Source organism: Oxyura jamaicensis, chromosome 1 (assembly GCF_011077185.1).
Source record: "Oxyura jamaicensis isolate SHBP4307 breed ruddy duck chromosome 1, BPBGC_Ojam_1.0, whole genome shotgun sequence".
In the NCBI taxonomy this organism is placed as follows: Eukaryota; Metazoa; Chordata; class Aves; order Anseriformes; family Anatidae; genus Oxyura; species Oxyura jamaicensis.
The window spans coordinates 100,106,728-100,126,014 of NC_048893.1; the positions used below are offsets into that span (position 1 = coordinate 100,106,728).

At 36.9% G+C, this 19,287-nt stretch overlaps 1 protein-coding gene across 19 annotated transcripts in view; it reads right to left on the bottom strand.

The window, feature by feature from the left end:
• Nucleotides 1–19,287, bottom strand: part of ROBO2 (roundabout guidance receptor 2) — a 1,084,545-nt gene that overhangs the window by 35,714 nt on the left and 1,029,544 nt on the right. For 14 of the 19 annotated variants that reach the window (XM_035315365.1, XM_035315363.1, XM_035315379.1 and 11 more), the window contains 5 exons: nt 16,105–16,147; nt 14,364–14,491; nt 9,302–9,583; nt 8,812–8,937; nt 4,225–4,381 (listed from right to left, as the gene is read on the bottom strand). In XM_035315365.1, the coding sequence (XP_035171256.1) occupies nt 4,225–4,381; nt 8,812–8,937; nt 9,302–9,583; nt 14,364–14,491; nt 16,105–16,147 (736 nt within the window). The remainder of the gene's footprint in view (nt 1–4,224; nt 4,382–8,811; nt 8,938–9,301; nt 9,584–14,363; nt 14,492–16,104; nt 16,148–19,287) is intronic. The other 5 variants (XM_035315369.1, XM_035315376.1, XM_035315370.1 and 2 more) reach the window with 1 other exon arrangement.

Sequence of the window (19,287 nt, forward strand, 5' to 3'; positions counted from 1 at the left end):
CCTTATTCTAAAGTCTGTAGGCTGCATTTGATAGTACAGATTCAAATCTAGCTTAAGCAGATGAAAGCCTTTGGAAACTACACCTTGTAATTAAAGCTGGTGCCACTTTAAATCTATGTCTAGATGTAACCGTATACAGATATACACACACACGTTATGTATACATAGGGTCAAATGAATGCTGCATCTTAACAGTTGGCATTAGGAGCTATGAGTGACTGATCCATTACCATTTTCATAACATAGAATTTTAAGAAAATGTTATATAAATTTGATCGCTTAGGAGACGGTTAGGGTATTACTAGCTCTAATTTCTCTTTCCTAGCAATATTTACTCATGACATTGCCACCTAAGGGTGAAGGGACCGTCCTAACTCATGCTGCTAAAAATTTACAGTGCAACAGCTCTGTCATTTACTTTTATACTCTCAACCTCATGCTTCTTGTAATGGCTTCTTTAAAAGGGGCAGGGCTGTAAGAGACTCCTTAGTGGCTTTCCGATAATGCATAAATGAGCTTTCGATGTACTCTTCTATTGACCCTGCGTGTTTCAAACCCCCAAATGTTCAGCTTGATTATTTATTCCTTAACAAGAAGGTTCTGCACAACTACTGATCTTCACCTAGGTTTTCTTTGAAATAGAAAGGAGCCTAAGCCTGAAGCTTAGGACATTGAGATTAAAAATTCCAGGTTTGCCTTTATAATGTAAAATTTCCAAAAAGCCACCAATTATACAATGCATTTAACCAAAAATAAACCTGCAAGGAAAAGCAAGCAAACCTAACAGATTATCATCTGTATATAGTAACTACAGAAATTATACAGTAATTTAAACTTCTGGAACCACCACAGTGAGTATTGGTCGCATCCATGTTCTTTCTGGTTCCCCGAGTAAATACAGCTTGGAAAAATGCATGTAACCTTTTTCAAATACTTCTCATTAAACTCCAAACACCTTAATTTCAATAGGGACCTCTGACAGTAATTTCATAATAATCAATTGTAAGTCCTTAAATACGTTCTGATGGACAAACATGAAACTTCAAATTTCTAATATTTTTATTTTATTCTTAGCTCTTTCATTCTATATATTAATCTTTTTCTGTTAAAAATCATGGTTCATTACATTGACAGTGCTTCTTCTTCAAAATAAAAAATAGGTGATAGGTGTTAGGGAACATTCTATAAGAAATCTGGTTTGATACAAACATTGTTGCAGGAGAGAAAGCTTCCCTCTCTAGGCCCTGCAAGAAAGCTTTTTTTTTTTTTTTTTTTTTTTTTTTTTTTTTTTAATGTGAAAGGTATTATCTTCTATACTTTTTCTAAAGAAAAATACTATCACATATACTGACATCCAGCAGCTAATACTCTGTTTTAAGGTGTGATCAATAGCAAGAAATAAAAATAACAGATGTTAACTATATGAAGACTGCTTTTTCCAGGGTTGGCTCAAGGTCATGCTTATTACTGGTGAAAAAAAATATAAATAGATGATAAAGAAGAAGAAAGAAGCATTTCCCTAGTGTTGAACTTATTATATAAAATCAATCAAAAGCATCTTCTCTGAAAAAGTTGGAAAGGGAAAGTTTGATTGGAAGCTATTACAGGAAAACAGAAATTTCAAACACCATGAAGTATATACAAGTGAAAATTAAGGAAAACAGCAAGGAACAAGCACAGTTTGTAGAAAACTAGGAAGAAGGGGAAAGTTTCACAGAAAAGAGCTCACTAGGGAAACACTAATAAACAGACTTTCTGCACAGGTTAAACCGGAATAAAATACATCCCCAAATATACCATGTCACAAAGAATGGCTGTTTGGATTTACATATTCACCCTTTCTTACGTGTTGCAGCTCATGGAAAAATGGAGGTGAATGAAGACCTTGATTCTTCTGGGGAGAAGATGGTAGAGAGAGTCAAGAATGTTTTTTGTTTGTTTGTTTGATTGATTGATTTTTGTTTTGTTTTGGTTTTGGTTTTCTTCCCTTTATGATTAAGTTATGTGACTTTTTCTAACATTGCTATTGTGGATTATTTCTTATATTTTTTTAGCCAACAGGCCACTAGTGTTAATATCTAGTAAGTAAAATCAGGTATCAAAATTGCTTAGTTTATTTGGGAATTCATGCCAATGAAACTCACACTTGAATTCAAGAGTCATAGGAAGAGATGCACAGAAAAATAAGTATCTGTTTATAAGCCAGATTCCTTGTTTTATTGCTCTAAATGTTCACCTTATATATCACATTGTGAGAACTTTAACAAAGTCTTCAGTTTTTCTGACTGGAAATTAATTTTTCATTTGTAATTCACAATATAATTATGTCTAAATAATTAATTCTAAAGTTAAAACACATTGAACTTATCATACATAGTATACATAAGAGAAAACCAAGAAAAACAAAACAGTTAAAAAATTAAAAGGAAAAGACATTTTCAAACTCAATATGTTGATATTAAACAGAGCATAAGGAATGCGGTCTATGATTCATACCACTTTAGCATGTTGGAAACCACAGAAACAAGATCAACCCCTGAATACAACATGACTGGGTAGATCCCCAGGAAGTATGGGCACGCAACTACATTGGGTTCACCAAAGCTTTTTGCAAAATGCTGTAACTCGGGACTGATATTGGAAGATTCTGGATTTGTCTTTGATTGGTAAAATGCACACTAGATCTTGTTACAACCACTACTAATTTGAAAGATAAACAGAAGAAAAACTGAATTGTTGGGAACTTGTAACACTGGTGATTACCTTACGCTTAGATAACCAGTGTTGTTTTGGTGACCAATATAATTCCCTGTAGCTAGATAACAGATACTTTATGAAACTGAGGAGTCAAACCCTGTGTCACGGGATTTCCTTAGGAGGTACTTCCATTTACTTTTTATGTTATTTCATTGTCCTTGAAGAAAATCCAAGTTGTTTGCCTTCAGTAGCATAATTATTTTAGTGAAATCACTGCACACATGTTTTAAGGACATAAACTGATAAGGACAAATACTATATGGCTAAACCATCTTAATTTTATTTTAGCTTTTTATAACAGGATACAGAAAATAATGCCTATCTGCAATTTTTGCCTTGAGATTTAAACAATACTTACAACCAGTATGTAAATCCATTTTCCCTTACATTTACTTTGGAACTCGAATTCTAATACAGCCTGAATGAACTTCAATTTAAAAGGAATTCAACCTACTTAATGTTACTTACTGTTCAGTTTAAAAGTTGAAAGACTTTTCATAAATTCAAAAAATAACATTTAATTCTGATTTTCACCATAAAAATAGTGTTGATCAATTCATGCTTACAAAAGAGATAGCACTTAAAATATTTTTATTCAGTAAAGCTATTACAATGGTTTTTAAAACATATGCTTCATCCTTAGAAAATATTGATTAATCCATGTATTTAAACAGACAGATTTGTCCCAGACTGAACTCCAATCGCAGTAAAATATTTTTTTTAAATAAATACTGTTTTACCTCAAGTTTGATAATCTTGTATTTCATGTAATTTCACATTATAAAAGGCATTCCATAATTGTTCTCTGTGCAGAAAATCTCTCTTTCCTCTTATTTACTGCTTTCTATGTGATTTTGTGTCTTTAAGAACAAGTTTAAGCTATCCAAAAAATAAGTGTAAGGTTCCAGAAACTCAAGAGTTGTTTAAATTCAAAAAATGTCTACAAACAACATGCCTTCCTCAACTGTGAAATTTCTTCTAAGAGCCGATGAGAAGATTATCGTCCATTGGTTGATCTTCTAAAATTAATCCAATTTAGTTTGGGGTTTCTGTTCTGTTGGCTCCAATATTTCTAAACATCAAACCAGTGAAAAAATACAGGAGCCAGATTATATCATCCTTACTCACTGAGTCACGTCATCTGCAAGCAGTCCCAACAGAATTCAGTTAGGCTACCTGTGAAGTGAGATACTTCTCAGCATGAGTAAGCAGAGAAAACCTACATGATGATGAAGCAAGGTCACTTTTATTTCCATCTTCATTCACTATCACGAGAAGCTATTCCAATATTCCTCCTCCATAGCCTTCAACAGGTCTATAGGATAAGGCGCTCTCATTTGTTAAGCAAAATAGAATAACATTCTCATTTGGAAGAAAAAAAAAAAAGAAGAAAAAAAAAGAAAGAAAAAAAAAGACTCATCTCCACAAACCACAGACTTTTCTTCAACAGAAAAAGAAAAAAATTACCCTGCTTCTTGCTGATCCACCCCGTAGTGTTCCAGCTCTGTGCCTGGAAGCGGCTGCACAGGAGGGGGTGGTAGGGGAACACTGGCCCAATTTGAACCATTATTTTTCTGGGGTTTGGCAGTATTTTTGTTTTTCTTCTTTTTCCCTCCTTTGCCACCTGCAAATTCAAAAAGAAAAATAACATGTTTGAGATATGATGTGAAGAAAAGCTGGCTATTTTCATTTCTTTTAAGGAATTTGGATTCCAGATGGCATGCCCCAAAACAGAAGATGTATTTATATCTTAGCACAATCAGTATCAATGTGCTAATGTTGTTAGAGGTTATAAATAATAATAGAATGGAAAAACATTCTGAATAATTGTTTAAAATCACTTTTTTTTTTTTTTTTTTTAATGTGAACTCTGTATATTTGCACCACAATAGTGTACAACCAAGGAAAGACATATCTTGTTGCCTCAGAAATATATTTACTGATTTATTCATGTATGGATTATGACTTCTTACACTCGGTGATGGATAAAAATATAATGGACCATAGCAAATTCTTTCAAATGTCAGAATCTGGTGTGCTTATAACACTGTTTTGCATAATCTCTTTCTGTGGAAAACACAGAGGTTAAGGACACAATCTAAAAAATTGTTATTAGACTCATTTTTTTTTTTCAGCCAGAACGACAAGTGTACGTTGTCAAAACCAAAAAGAAATGGTGTTTTGCTGATAGGAATTTACTAAATTCTATTTTTTAAAATACCAGGAAGTCATTTGCAATATTTTAGGACTGCCTGCTTCACAGGATTCAAATACCTTGTGCCGCTATAGAGAACAGGCTCTATTCCTGACATACAGCTCTAATGGAACAGCTTGAGGAAATGAATTGAGCAATGCATTTTACTTAAGCTACTTAAGCTCTCTTCTCTTATAATTCTTTTGCCCACTTTTGCAGTTGAGACACTTCAATTTGTGAGAAAGTGATCTTACAGAAAAAGCTCTCTTCCTACTTGTTTTGCTTCTTTTATTTTGCCCTGACCCTTTTTTCTAGTCAGGAATTCATTAGTAGGAAGACTGGGACAAAAAATATTTCAAATTCCTTGACTACTTCACAACCCATCTTTTGCCATTTTATCGAGGCTTTCAAACTGGATTGTTGGATGGAAGAATGGTTTGTCATATACGCTTTTCCAGTGGGGTACCCAGCTAGCAGTTACTCCTGCCTTGCCTGTTGCAGAAAGCACAGTCTAATCCAGTTAACACACCATCATCTCATGCTGATTTATAAGGATTAGACAAAAAAAAAAAAAAAATCTCAACAATCGAAAAAGCCGCAACTGACTTGTAAGGCATGGTGGCATTGTGTAGCACCACCTTCTATGTCACGGTCTTAGCTTTAGGCACATCCTAGGTGCAATTCTAGTAACATAGACAAGCACTTGTCACGGGGCTTTTGGTCGAAAAGACAATGGCTCTCTTCTGTTATCTCCAGCTGTCAGCTGAACCAAAAAAAAAAAAAAAAGGAATAGAGAGGGAAGGAACAACATGACTGTGTGGTGATTCAGAAGTAGCCAAGACTTCTCTTTTCACCTCCTGTTATGGCTGCTAGTCAGTGCAATGAGTCCAGCAAGGTTTCTAATCAGCCTGTCTGGCAGCAGATTGCAAATGAGACTTCTCTCTCCACTACTGAATTCCAGACCAGAGCTCTTCCTTGCTTGTCTTGGAGTTTTTACAGTAAGTCCAGCCAAGATCCTGTCATTCACTATGTGGGAACTGAACTGATATTCCATCTAGTGGGCTGCAAGACAGGCTCTTCTCTCCTTTTGCAGCCTGGCAGAGAGGAAGGCTTTCTTGAAAAGGGAAAGAACATTTTGAGCAACAGTAAAGAAACTCCAGCGATGGTGGCAATGGAGGAACAAATACATGAAACTTCTGCAGGGCAAACAAAGCTTTCAAAGCACAGGTATGGGGGAAAGCAGAGTTAGAAGCAGGTACAAAGGAAGGTTGTGAATTTTAATTTATGGGGAAATTTTAGAAAAGTCAGAAGGATCAGGAGCAAATAACAGCTAAGGCAAGAGTGGCTTCTTTGGGAGGAAAGCACATGCGTAAGTGTGTATGTGTGTGTGTCACAGGGGAATTTAAACTAAGAGTACTCAAGGAAGAGAAATTGATAGATCTTCAGCATAGAGACTAGTTGAGTTGGAGAGGGAGATTTTGGAAGTATAACATGTTGGTAATCTGAGGAGAGTGGTAAAATGGAGATTGGATGTGTGGGGTGCTAGATTCAACTGGATTTAGGGTGGGGTTGTAGAGAAAGGTTGAAGATAACAGAGCTATTAGAAAGGGTGAAGTAGAGATCTGATCTCAAATGAAGAAATAAAAGAAAGGAAGTCCAAGGTCATAACTGGTAGGGAAAGCAGCCTATGCTGTACAGTTGGGCAGGAGATTTCTCTTCTCCTATCCTCATGGGCAGAATTACTCCACTGTCAGACTAGTGGAACAGACACCTCATAGATATAATGCCTGATGTGTGTTTGTAACACAGAAGCCTTGTTTCCCCATAGCAATGATGCTTGATATTTCAGTGTCTCCTCACACTGAAATTCAATTATATTGTTTAAATCTCTAGATGATTCAGGTCCTGGAAAAAGAATTTGCCAGTCAGCCTGATGATCACAGCACTGACGTAAGGTGGGAGCTTGTGCAAAGTACAGCCACGAAATTTCCTTATCTCACAAAGCAGTTGAGTGTTGAGCTATTTTTCATTCCACTGAGATTTTTCATATTCATTGGAGATAGAAGAGAGACTTAGTCAGAATAATATGTAGTACTTACTGCAGAAGAGAGGAAACAAGTCCCTGCTCACCCTGATGGGACTAGGTAATCAAAGCTGGTCTCTTACTCCAGTAATGCTCTAATTATCAGACTATTTGAAGGTCTCTCCCAACTTCTCGTGAATTACAGAGATAATTAGTCTGTACCACAGACATAATTAGTGAACAAGGGAGAGCAAAATACTGACTCTGTAGTCCAGTAGTCTGACACTCATCTGAGCCACGGGACATCCAGATGTGAGCTGTTTTGATCACAACATGAGTAGTCTGGCCATAGAAAAGCAGGTTACCAGAAGTCTCCATGTCTCATCAAAAATTGTACTTCAAGCTGAGAAATACTACACAAAACATATTTCACTTGAAGTATTTTTTCAAAGTCCAGGTTTTGATCAACTGGCATTTTCTAACAAAACAAAACAAACAAAACAAAACAAAACAAAACAAAACAAAACAAAACAAAACAAAAACAAACAAACAAACAACAAAAAAAAAAACACTTCAATTGTATTTTCTCAGGAAGTTCTCAGGAAGCTGTAGCTGTCAACACATCTGAAGTGTGATACTACCCTCTGATAACTGGCACATATGTACCTGAGCATATCAATTTCTGCATTTTCATGTTGCCACAGGAGCAAGCTAATTTCCTAAGCCTCATGCTAACACACCTCACATACAAGGAACAAGAACCATTCCTGAAGTGTCATATGAACTCAGCTCTCACATACCTCTCTGTCAGAGCTATAAGTCTATTTTTCTATCTCAGCTAATATTACCCATGAGAACACAAGATTTGCAAATACTTTTGCCTGTCTGCAGTATGGGCCAATGTTTATAGGCTTCAAATCTCAACACACAATTTGAATAGTCATTTAAATTGACATTAAAAAGCCATTTCTAGAGTTTATCTGTTACTGTCGTGATTGCTCCATCTTATAGCGGAAATTCAAAAGGCTACGGATATATTAGGAATTTGAAACTGAAGTCGCTTCAGCTCTCTCATATTTTGGTTATGTATAATAGCAGACTTTCATTTTAATTGCTGGCTTTTCAGTTTTTATCTTGAAAAAAATACATATATATAACAAAAGCAACAAGTAAGCAAAATTAAATCAAGAAAAAGGTGTATTTAAATATAATATGCAATCACACATATTACAATCATTTTCATTGGATAAAAAATGATTATAATGTGTCATGTTTCCAATATAACATGCAGCACACACACAAAATTTACATTCTGTTTGTATGCAGACTTGGTTCATTTTTTGAAACCTTAATCATCTTGGAGAGCCTACTTTTATCTTTGAGTTTCTTGATTGAAATACAGCATTTACAAACAGCTCATGGGAGTGGTGAATCTGTTAACAACTCAACAAAAATATTAATCTCCTCATGAAGTTCATTGGGGGGTTGCCTATAAACTGAGGACTGATGTGGAAACATACACTACAAACTGTGCTATCAGGGAAAGGAGGTGACAAGGCAAGGTTTGCAATTGTGCTGGCAAGTGCTGGACACAATGGCTGGAAGGATTCTCCAATTAGCTCCAAACAGTTTTTGCAAAAGACACTTTGGGGTTTTCTGGGGGTTTTATTTATTTATTTTTTAATTAGAGACCAATGTGACACCTTTCACCAACGTCCCAGTGGGCAGGCGAGCTCATACCTATCTGCAATGTGAGTCTGGGAGGTTTCCTGCCTCCCTGGTGAGATGCTGATGAACACCCCTCCGTCCCTCACCCACCCACGGCGGTGGAACCAACCTGAGAGGCTGCCACTCCTCTCGGAGCTGTTGTGGGAGCTGGTGGTGCTGAAATCCTGTGACTGGTTGTGTGGTAATCTATTAGCCAATCCCTCAGCCACGCGGTAGTCAGGGATGTAAAGCAAGGCTAAGGGTTAAAGGGCAAAGGTCACAGTGGCATCATGTGATTAGTTGACAGCACAAGCACATGCAACACATGCAGTTAGCAAGTCAGCGGCAGATGTGGTGGGATTGCGAGTTTTGATTATTTTTTTTTCAATGTATACCTGTCCTAGCCTAAGGGAAGGCATATGGGCTGGTGATTATCACAGGACAAAGAGAACTAACAGCACAGAACACTACATGTTGTGACTGGGTGAGGTTGAGCATGCATGCAAGGTGTATAAACATTAGTTACAGTAAATATGAGCAGTGTCTCACATACTAAAAAGATTTTGCTAATTCATGCAAAATGAAATCCAGGGGCTCTGGAAAGTAAGAGATGTAATTACCATTGTTGCCTTTGCCTTGGTCTGGGAGAGAGTAACCAAAACCCATCAGGTCATTTTTTTGCTGAATTGAGCTCTTCCACTGAGGATCAGGTAAGTCGACTGCCAACTCGTGGATGCTGTTGGAATGCAGTATCTGGGTGGTGGCATATGGTGTAGCTTGCGTTATTTGGCTGGAACTGTTGTAACTAGTTTTCGTGGTGAAGTCAATGCTACTGTAAATGGCTCCATCAGAAAGCATAGTAGCAGTTTTATCTCCTTGCCCCGGCACTGGTGGCATCACATCTGTGGTGAGCACAGGGGAATGAAACAAATCATTGATGCACAGGAAGCCTGAAAGTATCAAGGTTTAAGATGAAAAATAAATGTGTCATTTTGCACGTTTGCATTTCAGCTGAGACAGGTCCATGAGCCAACGAAGGGAAGATGATATACAACCAACGCCAAGCTATCAGCATCTGTGACAGGCCTACCACTTGTCCTTCACGTCTCACTGCCTAAAACCATCTTTTTTTCCCATACCTTCAACTGTGAAAGTGAAGTTTGGAATATTTCTCTACTGAAGAATGTTTTCAATTGTTCATTCTATGTCAGAACCAATGAAACTGTCTGGGCTTCAGGGAAATGATGAAAGGAGTGAATCTACAAATGACAGAGGAAATTTTCCCAGCAAATATGTAGCAAAACTCTTAAATGGATGCCAAAGCTCTCAAAGTAATTTTTTAAGGCCATCACTTTGACTTCCTTCAAGTTTTATGCATCAGCTTATCTAATTTTCTTTTTGACATTAGCTAGTATATTTCTCCTTTTCAACAAAAGAAAAACCTGACAAAAACAAGTTGTTCCCCAAATGTGAAAGAAAATCTGTTATACGGAAGGGATTTAAGTGATCAGTCTCTTAAAATGGCAAAGCAGTCTTGATAATGGAGAACAACTTGTTCAAAACCTCCAGTACATTTACCTGAAAAACAACCGTACAGCATATTTACTTAAATATCTGTTAACTTTTCTATATCTTTTGAATCCTATCACACACCGCAATTTGTACTTTTAATTGGTTAGATTGACAGTCTCCTTACCAAACATTGTACTGACATTTGCTGGTGGAATACTAGATTTGGAAGTTGAGACTACTGAAGCATGAAGAATGTAATGATGATTGGCATGTTGTCCCAAGGAGAACCACAGCTCGGCAGATAACCCTCCTCTTATTCTCTCAGAGGTCAGTATTTCAAATGCTGCTACTTTTACAATTTATTTAGACTCTGAAAAGATGAAACAATTCTAGACTCTACATGTTAGAAAAGTGCATCATTTATATGCCATTTGCTCCATATAGTCTGATGGCAGATACAGGTTCCAACTGCTGGACAGTAATTGAGATAATGCATGCTCTTATTAGTGAGGATGTTCAGATCCCATTTTAAGTATCACAGATTTTTGTATACATTAGGCTCCAAAGAGAAAATAGAAGGGTTTCTGGGGCTCCATTTCAGACTCAAAAACAGGTGCTCTACAACCTAATAGAACATAGTTGGCCTCACTGTCTCAGGATTTTTCTAACAAGATATGATAGCACATCTTCCTCCCACTGTTTTGTTTGTTTCCTTGTTTGTTTGTTTGTTTGTTTTTCTGGGTTGATCACTTAGACCACAGAACTATGTTCTATTGTATGCATATGTGCAACACTGAATATTTAAATATGAACCTTAACATCTGCAGTCTCAGGGTAACAACGTAATATTAGCAATTAATACGTCAATAACAAGTGCTCAATAAAATGGACACAGATACAGAGATTAAATTTGAGTCTACTTATAAAATCATAGAATGGCTCAGGTTGGAAGGGATCTTAAAGATCATCTAGTTCCAAACCTGCTGCCATGGGCAGTGATACTACCCACTAGATCAGGTTGTCCAGGGCCTTGTTCAACCTGGTTTTGAACAGTTCCAGAATGGGGCATCCACAGCTTCTCTGGGCAACCTCTTCCAGTGCCTCAATACCCTAACAGTGAATAATTTCCTCCTAATGTCTAATCTAAATCTCCCCTCTTTTAGTTTAAAACCATTCCCCCTTGTCCTATCATTATCTGTCTGAGCAAAAAGTTGCTCTCCATCTTTTTTATAAGCCCCCTTTAAGTACTGAAAAGCTGCAATAAGGTCACCCCAGAGCCTTCTCTTATTCACCACGCATCACTGGCCTCCACCTGGCCAAAGAGCCATTGACCACCCACTCTCTGGGTGTGACTTCCAAGCCAATTTCTTATCCACTGAATGTTTCACCCATCAAATCCGTCTCTCTCCAATTTGGAGATCAAGATGTCATGTGGGACTATTGGTACAATTTATTTTTGCAAGCAACAACAGGGGGATGGGAACCATCACATACTCAAAATACCTAAATTATATTGACTTATATCTGCAGGAAAAAAAGTGCAAAAAGTTATGATTAATGCAAACTACAGGTCATTTTTCAAACCCAGGTTATTATTATCTATCTGCATGTATCTAGTGTGTTGTATACACATGTGCCTAGGTAGCCAAGGGCAATCACAAATCACAATCACAAAAACATCTATGTGCAAATACAGAATGAGATATGTAGGACAAGTGCAGTCCTACTCTTAATGTATTTCATCCACGACATAAAGATTCAACCTTTCCACAATTAGCTTAATCAAAACATAACGTATCACAGAAACATGGGATAACTGAGGTTTGAAGGGACCTCTGGCAGTCATCTGGTTCTATACCCTTGCTCAAACAAGGCCACCTTGGACAGGTTGTCCAGGACCATGTGCATACAACTTTTGACTATCTCCAAGGACAGCACAGCCTCTCTGGCCAACCTGTGCCAGTGCTCTGTCACCCACACAGTGAAGAAGTTTTTCCTAATATACAGACAGAATCTCCTGTGTTCCAGTTGTACCCATTGCATCTTGTCCAGGCACTAGGCATCATTGAAAATAGCCTGTCTCTGTCTTCTTTGTACCCTTCCTTCAGGTATTTATATACATTGGTAAGATCCCCCCTGAGATTCCTCTTCAGTGGGCTGAACAGTCCCACTGGACTGAAATCCAGCAGACTGAAATTTATTAAGTAAATTATGTTGTTGGTGTACAAAATCAGTCAAGTCCAGCTCAACATGCCTATGTTGGATCTGCAGACTGACAGAAGTAAACATCAGTGAAATGTTTATCTCTTTCAAGTAATCAGACATAAATCTATGTTTTAGAGTACATTTCTGGTTGCTGAAGAGGTGTCATCTCTTTTTGAATGGAGAACTATACATTTGCAGACGCTTGAAAGGAAAGTTGCATAGTTTCCTACCAGCCAAGGATTTTCAGTCTGTCTTACTAATAAACTAAAGTTCTCCAGACTTTCTGGAAATTTTCAATACTACCACAATTACTTTTTTAACCTCAAAGAGACATATACAATAAGCACTCAAAGAGCTATTAAAGCATCATTTTACCAAGTGCCATAATCACCTAGTAAAAATCAAGTGTGATTTTCCCACCAAGCTGTCACAGCAGAAAAACCTCTGTACATTTAAGACCAAAGATGAACATACATTTCCCAATGGACATTCGCCACATTCCCCAATGGAGAGTTCCAAAAGTTCTCCAGTATCCATCTTGTTTTGTAACTCCTGAGATAATTCAAATAGTTCTGAAGTACTTTCTGAGGGAATCTCTTTCTTGCTGACTCAGTACTATTTTTGTGGTCTTATGTGATTCCAAAACTAACCTCTGCTTCCCACCCACAGCCTTGTTCTCAATTACCAATCTGGGGCATAATGTGGATTTCACTCTTAAAGACAACGTTAAAACTTCCCTCCTCAGTTTCTGCTCCAGAGTGAGTGATTGCCACCTTACTGTCTTTGGAATTCTTATAGGCCTTTAACATTACTCCAGACCTTTTAATCAGAAAAGAAGCCCGAGTTCTATCTAAGCTCTTAAATCATATTAAAAGATATCTCACTTCAGATCCATCTTCAATGCAGAAGCATCCAAACTTAACTGTTTCAATAGACAGGGATAAGTGGTCCCAAAACAGCCAGAATAAGAGTGTGAGCTGGACTGAAAAAAACATAGCTGGAATTAAGCTGCCGAAATTCCAAATATAACTGCTGCATTTCTTGGACAAATTTGGACCTATGCCTTATCCACCCTGAAGCCAAAAGCTTTAAAACATGCTTCCAATTTAAGTCTTATAGAACCAAATGCTAAAACAAAATGGTGATTTTTCTGTATTATATGAGCTCATGAAAAGATGGAAAAGTACTTAAGAGTTTTGTTGTGAATATCTTGAAAACAAAGAGGCTGGCAGATATTCAGTTGTCCTGTAAATATTACCAGAACTCTTGTTTACTTTATAATATTTTTGTAAGGCAAGAGCTTTAAAACATTCTTACGGAAAATAAATTCAGAATGCTTTAATGTAGTTTGAAATCAAAGTAATCAAACTACAGAGAAGAAGTTTTACTTGGGAATGTATAACCAAAGTGAGGGACAGTTTTCAGAAGGCAGATTTTATTACCATTCAAAATTAAATACTTTTCACATTCATCACTTTGATGGTTTTATAGATTCTTCTTTGTATTTTAATTTATTTTTAATATATAAAGTTGTCTGTGTTTTTGTATATTTATTCAGGTCTTAAAAACCTTTACATACTCATTTATGCTAGGAAGTCTAACATAAGAATCTTCTTCCCGTGTGCCCCAGGTCTCTGCTCTTACAATTGTCCTCTGTCCCTGGCTATACTGTCCTGCTCACATCCATGCAAAAGGGAACCAATCTGAGCAATAATAAGTTCATCATGAGATGGTGCTCTGACGCTGTCTCACCACTGTGGGGTAAATTACAAAGTAAAACTACATTTTAAAGAAACAGAAGGAGACACAGCAAAATAGACATTTTAAAACCAATTTTAAAATCCAATCTTGAGACAAACATAGAAAGACTATAGCAGTATAAAAATATTACACAGGATTTATCTAGATGTTAACTAAGAGAAATCTATTTTATACTGTATGGTGACTTAATAAAATGAAACCAACCTCCTCGACTGAAATTGCCAAGATCATTGGGTCCACTAGTGCTGTTGTTTACTGGCAGACTTGTGGCAGGCCAAGAGTCTGCAAGCCAAGGATAACTGGGGTCACTTGCATTCAACAGACCTGGTCGACTGAAGCAGAATAAAAATAAAATAAAATAATAAAATATACATACAAATATATACATACATACATATATATATATATATATATAAACAAAATTTAAATATCTGTGAGACAACTCTGGACACAACAGTGACCGAAGATGCCATATCACTTTTCTCCTATTATATGTAAGAAATAGTTTAGGAGACTTTAATTTATTTCAAATTAAAATTGTGTAGCCTTTGATGATTTAAAGACCTTGAACAGTTAATTAAGGATATATACAAATCAACTTTGTCAGTAGAAGTGGGACTAGGCATCACTCGTGATTCTGCCAGAATCCAAATGAACCCCGTTGTCTGTGTGAAACAGGGGTTAGGCACGACCATCATGGGATCCTAAACCAGGGCTGAATGATAAATTACCACCTCAAGGGAACAATCACTCAAACTGATTGCTCCGTATCAGCCATTTCCAGGACTTTGGGTTACTATTTCTTCCTTCCCTTGCATCCCAAATGCATGCCTGTCATCTACAGGCTGGTAACTCTTTCTTTGAGCACTCTTGTATGGTTTAGAGGCAAAGAGGTTTGAGTAGGATTAATGGAAAGTCTGCAGCTTCTTTATCTACCACTACTGCATGGCTTTTATATCCCTGTAATTTCAAGCTTTGAGAGCAGTATTAAACAGCAAGTATGTTGGAAGAGAACATAAACTTGGGCCATAGGGCACTCTGCCTCTCTTATCCCAGAACAAACAGGCTGGAATTTAGCAACACACGCGGATTGTTTGTATTTGTATTTAACGAGGAAAACAAATCATGTCATGTAAACGCTCTCTTCCCCCAAGCAAAATCACAAAATCACCCTGATGCTTCTGATGCTCTTGTAGATTATTAATGCACTCATGAAGTTGGAGCAACACCTATAATCATTGTACTTTAGTTCTGATAGACCCCTGTCTGGTACAATCCCTAAGAGAAACATAGGTTTCTATGGAAACAGCAATAAGAAGATCCAGCGGCTTTCTCGCCACATCCACTAGCTCTCATTAGGCCTAATCTCTTTTTGCTAAAATATTGATTAAATGGGAGATTGGAAGTTATTACCAGAGCCTAATTACAATCTCCATATTGGCAAAGGGAAAATAGATGAGGATATATGGGTCCGTTATCAGCTTTTATCAATTTCAATTGAGTAGCCAAAGTTGTGGAATCCAGTCCTATCAATCTACAGCCTATTCATCATCCATGAATCATTTATTTTGTGATCGATTAAGCGTAATTGTTCACTCACAGCAATTTAGGGGGAGCCAATAAGGAGTCTTAAACAACAGCAACTTCATTTGCTAATGTCTAATTAATGCAATAAACATCCTGGTAACAAATGAACACATTCCTTGTGATATTTACTACGCGTTTCTTCCAGGGCATCTGGGAGATATGAAACATCTGGGCTTGATTCCTCTAAAGTGCACGACAGATAGATCATTAAACCTTGCGGTAAGCTACTTAACTCCTTCTGAATTTGTCAGTCTTATAAATGATCATTTATTACCCAAGTGCATCACCTACAGAACTTTCAGATTACTAATTAAAAAATATATATATGATGGGAACGCCTTTACACAAAGAAACATACCTTCCATTGCTCATTAGTCCTCCATCTCCTCTTTGGAAAGTGACTGTATTTTGGTTGGAAAAACAAAACAAACATACACACACACACACGCACACACATATAAGACAGGGAGAAATCAATTAGTAATAATTATAAGTAACAATTCAAATTGCTCAGCATCCAAGATTGAAGGCCTCTTGGCATCATCATGTAATAAAGTACAGAAATTATAAGTACAGGATCAAACACATTAGGATTACAATTTATTTAGGATTTCACTCACATTATTGATTAACATCAATTTGCTCTGTAGCTTGCAAAGCAAGCTGGCCTCCTGGGGAAAAAGAAATCCTGAATTTACCACAGACCCCTTCATATGACTTTGTGTTGCATGACTGTGCCATGCGATGAAATTGTTTTTTTGGCATGCTTTTGCTTCAATACATAATGACATTGCACCAGTAAGTTAATAACATCATGTTGTAATGCAGTAATATAATGTCACCACACAAATATGCCATTTTCCAGGATAAATACAAAGAGGTGGCAGCTCTATTAGAGCTGAAGGAGTGAAAAAAAGCATAAAGCTGCGGCATTTCCACTAACAGCACAGTATAAGAACCAGCACACGTAAATGCACACGCACCAGTATCACAGAGAAGAAAAGCTGTTTTCAGTCTTGCAACTGGGGATGCCAAAGATACATTGAGGTACCATTCATGGGTATCTGACAAAAAATAGCCTATCCCTTTATCTATCTTATTAACAGGATTACATTATAAGTAAATCCACATTACTGGTGAGGTGTTAATTCAAAAGGTTTGATGCTCCTTTTTGAAGCACTGACAAAAATTTTCAATTAAGGCCAAGAAACTACTCTGGTTCTCAGTGGCAATATTCTATTACTTATTGTTGGGCACAGATAGGACTGACAAATTATATCAGTGTCTTGGACACCTGAATCCTTACAGGTCCACAACAAGATGAGGGTTAAGATTTCAGAGAGGAATGAGTAAGTCTATGGCCAGCTTAATTTAAAACAGTTCCCGGTTTGGAAATACTATTTACATTTCTGAGACAGACATTCTCATCATATTCCCAGAATATTTGTAACACTTTCCAAATATTAGTCCAAAGTACATTAATTCAAGATTAGGCTTTATGTTATACACTTTTCTAACCAGACAAAACTACTACATCCAATAGAAATGCTGCGGTCCTTAAAAAGTTAGAAATGACATAAATCCACTGATGAAATGCTTCTGATATCTCAGAGAATATTTCTCACTTCATTAATTCCTAGGGTAATTTCACAGTATGCATTCAGCAAAGGGGACAAAACTGACCCCTTTGGAAGCCCTGCTGAAGAGTGTTTGGGTAGGGTGATTAATTACCCTTCACTGCAGAACAGACTAATATTAGAAATATCAGAAAATCACTGCGGTCACATGTCATATCAAAATGGTTAATAGCTGAATTTTGAAAGGATGTAATCAAACCAATTAATGAAAAGAAAATCAAAATTCAGGTATGGGGAGTATTAAATAAAAGTCTGCTTTGAAAAACAGGACATGTTAAAAACATCCTGACTAATTAAGTTTCAAGCTGATGCTGCTTTCATTCACGTTGTTTTTAACAAGCTGTCAAGTGACTCTATCACTCGTTGCTTAAGCGTGAATAATCTGAAGAGCTGTGGATATCATGTGTGAATATGCAAAGAGGTGGTACTGACCAGCTATGTTTCAAAATATGTTGGTCAAAAGTACATTAGCACTTCAATATAGGTGCTGTTTCCTTTCTCCTTCTCCCCTTCTCATTTAATACTCCAACCTTCTCCATTTGTCAAAGCAACAAGAAATAAGGAAAAGGAGAAACAGAGGTGCATTCAATAACAACCTTTGTAAATAAAGTTTACAGTTTTAAAAGAATTATAGTGCAACATATTTTCTGAAAAATTCTTGGGATTAATGATCTTGATTCAAATGCAGACTACCAGAAATGATTTTAAAGTAATGTTGCCACCAACTGCATAGCATGTACATGTGTCTGATATTTTATCTATGGATGTCATAAGGGGGAAACAAATCAATACTTATGGTCTAAAAATATTTATATTGCTAGTGTACCTCTATAAAACAAAGCTAAAATGGGGGAGCTAGTAGGAAATCACAGCAATGTTTGCCAGACACATTCAATTTCCTGTTCTGTGAGGTATAGAGAAAACTTGAAGGCATGCTGTGAGAAACATATTGAGAAGACATGACATTGAAACCTCTGCTCTAGAGCCATAATTGCTGCAGAATGGCTGTGGCATAAGAGCTTGTTGAGAAGAGACAAGTATCACAGTATTTACTTTATTTTCTGCTGCTTCTGTATCCTTTGTGGTTGTAACCATTCCCTGTTTTTTCCTACATTAAACAATTTTATACCCTCCCAATACAAACTCTGTTTTTAGAAGAACCCATCTTGCAGTGATACAGTTTTCTGGGGAAGACAGTGCCTGGCTTATATAATGAGCATGGAACTGGGAAGGAATACAGGTTCTTTCATTTACCCTCCCTCCTTGCATATCAATGTAAAGTTGGTTATAATTTTCATAAGAAAAGAAAGAAGTATTGTAGATAGTTCACTTGGTGGAAAAGACTCTGGAATAACAACTAAGCTAGCCGAAATTCTTCTTGGAATAACTGAGGAGATGTCATCAGGATGCCACAGAAAAGAAAATAAAAGAAAAAAAAATCAAAAACAAAAACACTATATTCCTGATGCCTTCCATAAATAGGTTACCTGAGAGTGGATAGAGAAGGTGCCTTTCTTTTAGCATCAATATTGTGAAAGGAAAGACAGCTAACAACAGAAGACATGGTCAGGCTGCCAACATAAGCACTATATTTATCATTCCTACCATACATTTTGTCAGCATTTTTGCCTGCAGTTTGATTTCTGCAATTACAAAACAAGTCTAAATGCCTGAATAGAAGCATACTTAATGCAATGCAGACTTGTAGATGTCACTGTGAAAATAAAACACGCAGTCAGCTGGCTTTATTCATCCTGTCTCCACTTCAAAAAGATGCAGAGCAATTTCAAGGGGCAATGTAAGAGGAGGAAGGGAAGAATGTCCCTGTCACTGACCCACCCATCTCCCTTGGTTATGATCACTGAGGAAGCAAAAAAGCTCTTTCAGCATTCTTTGCATCTGAT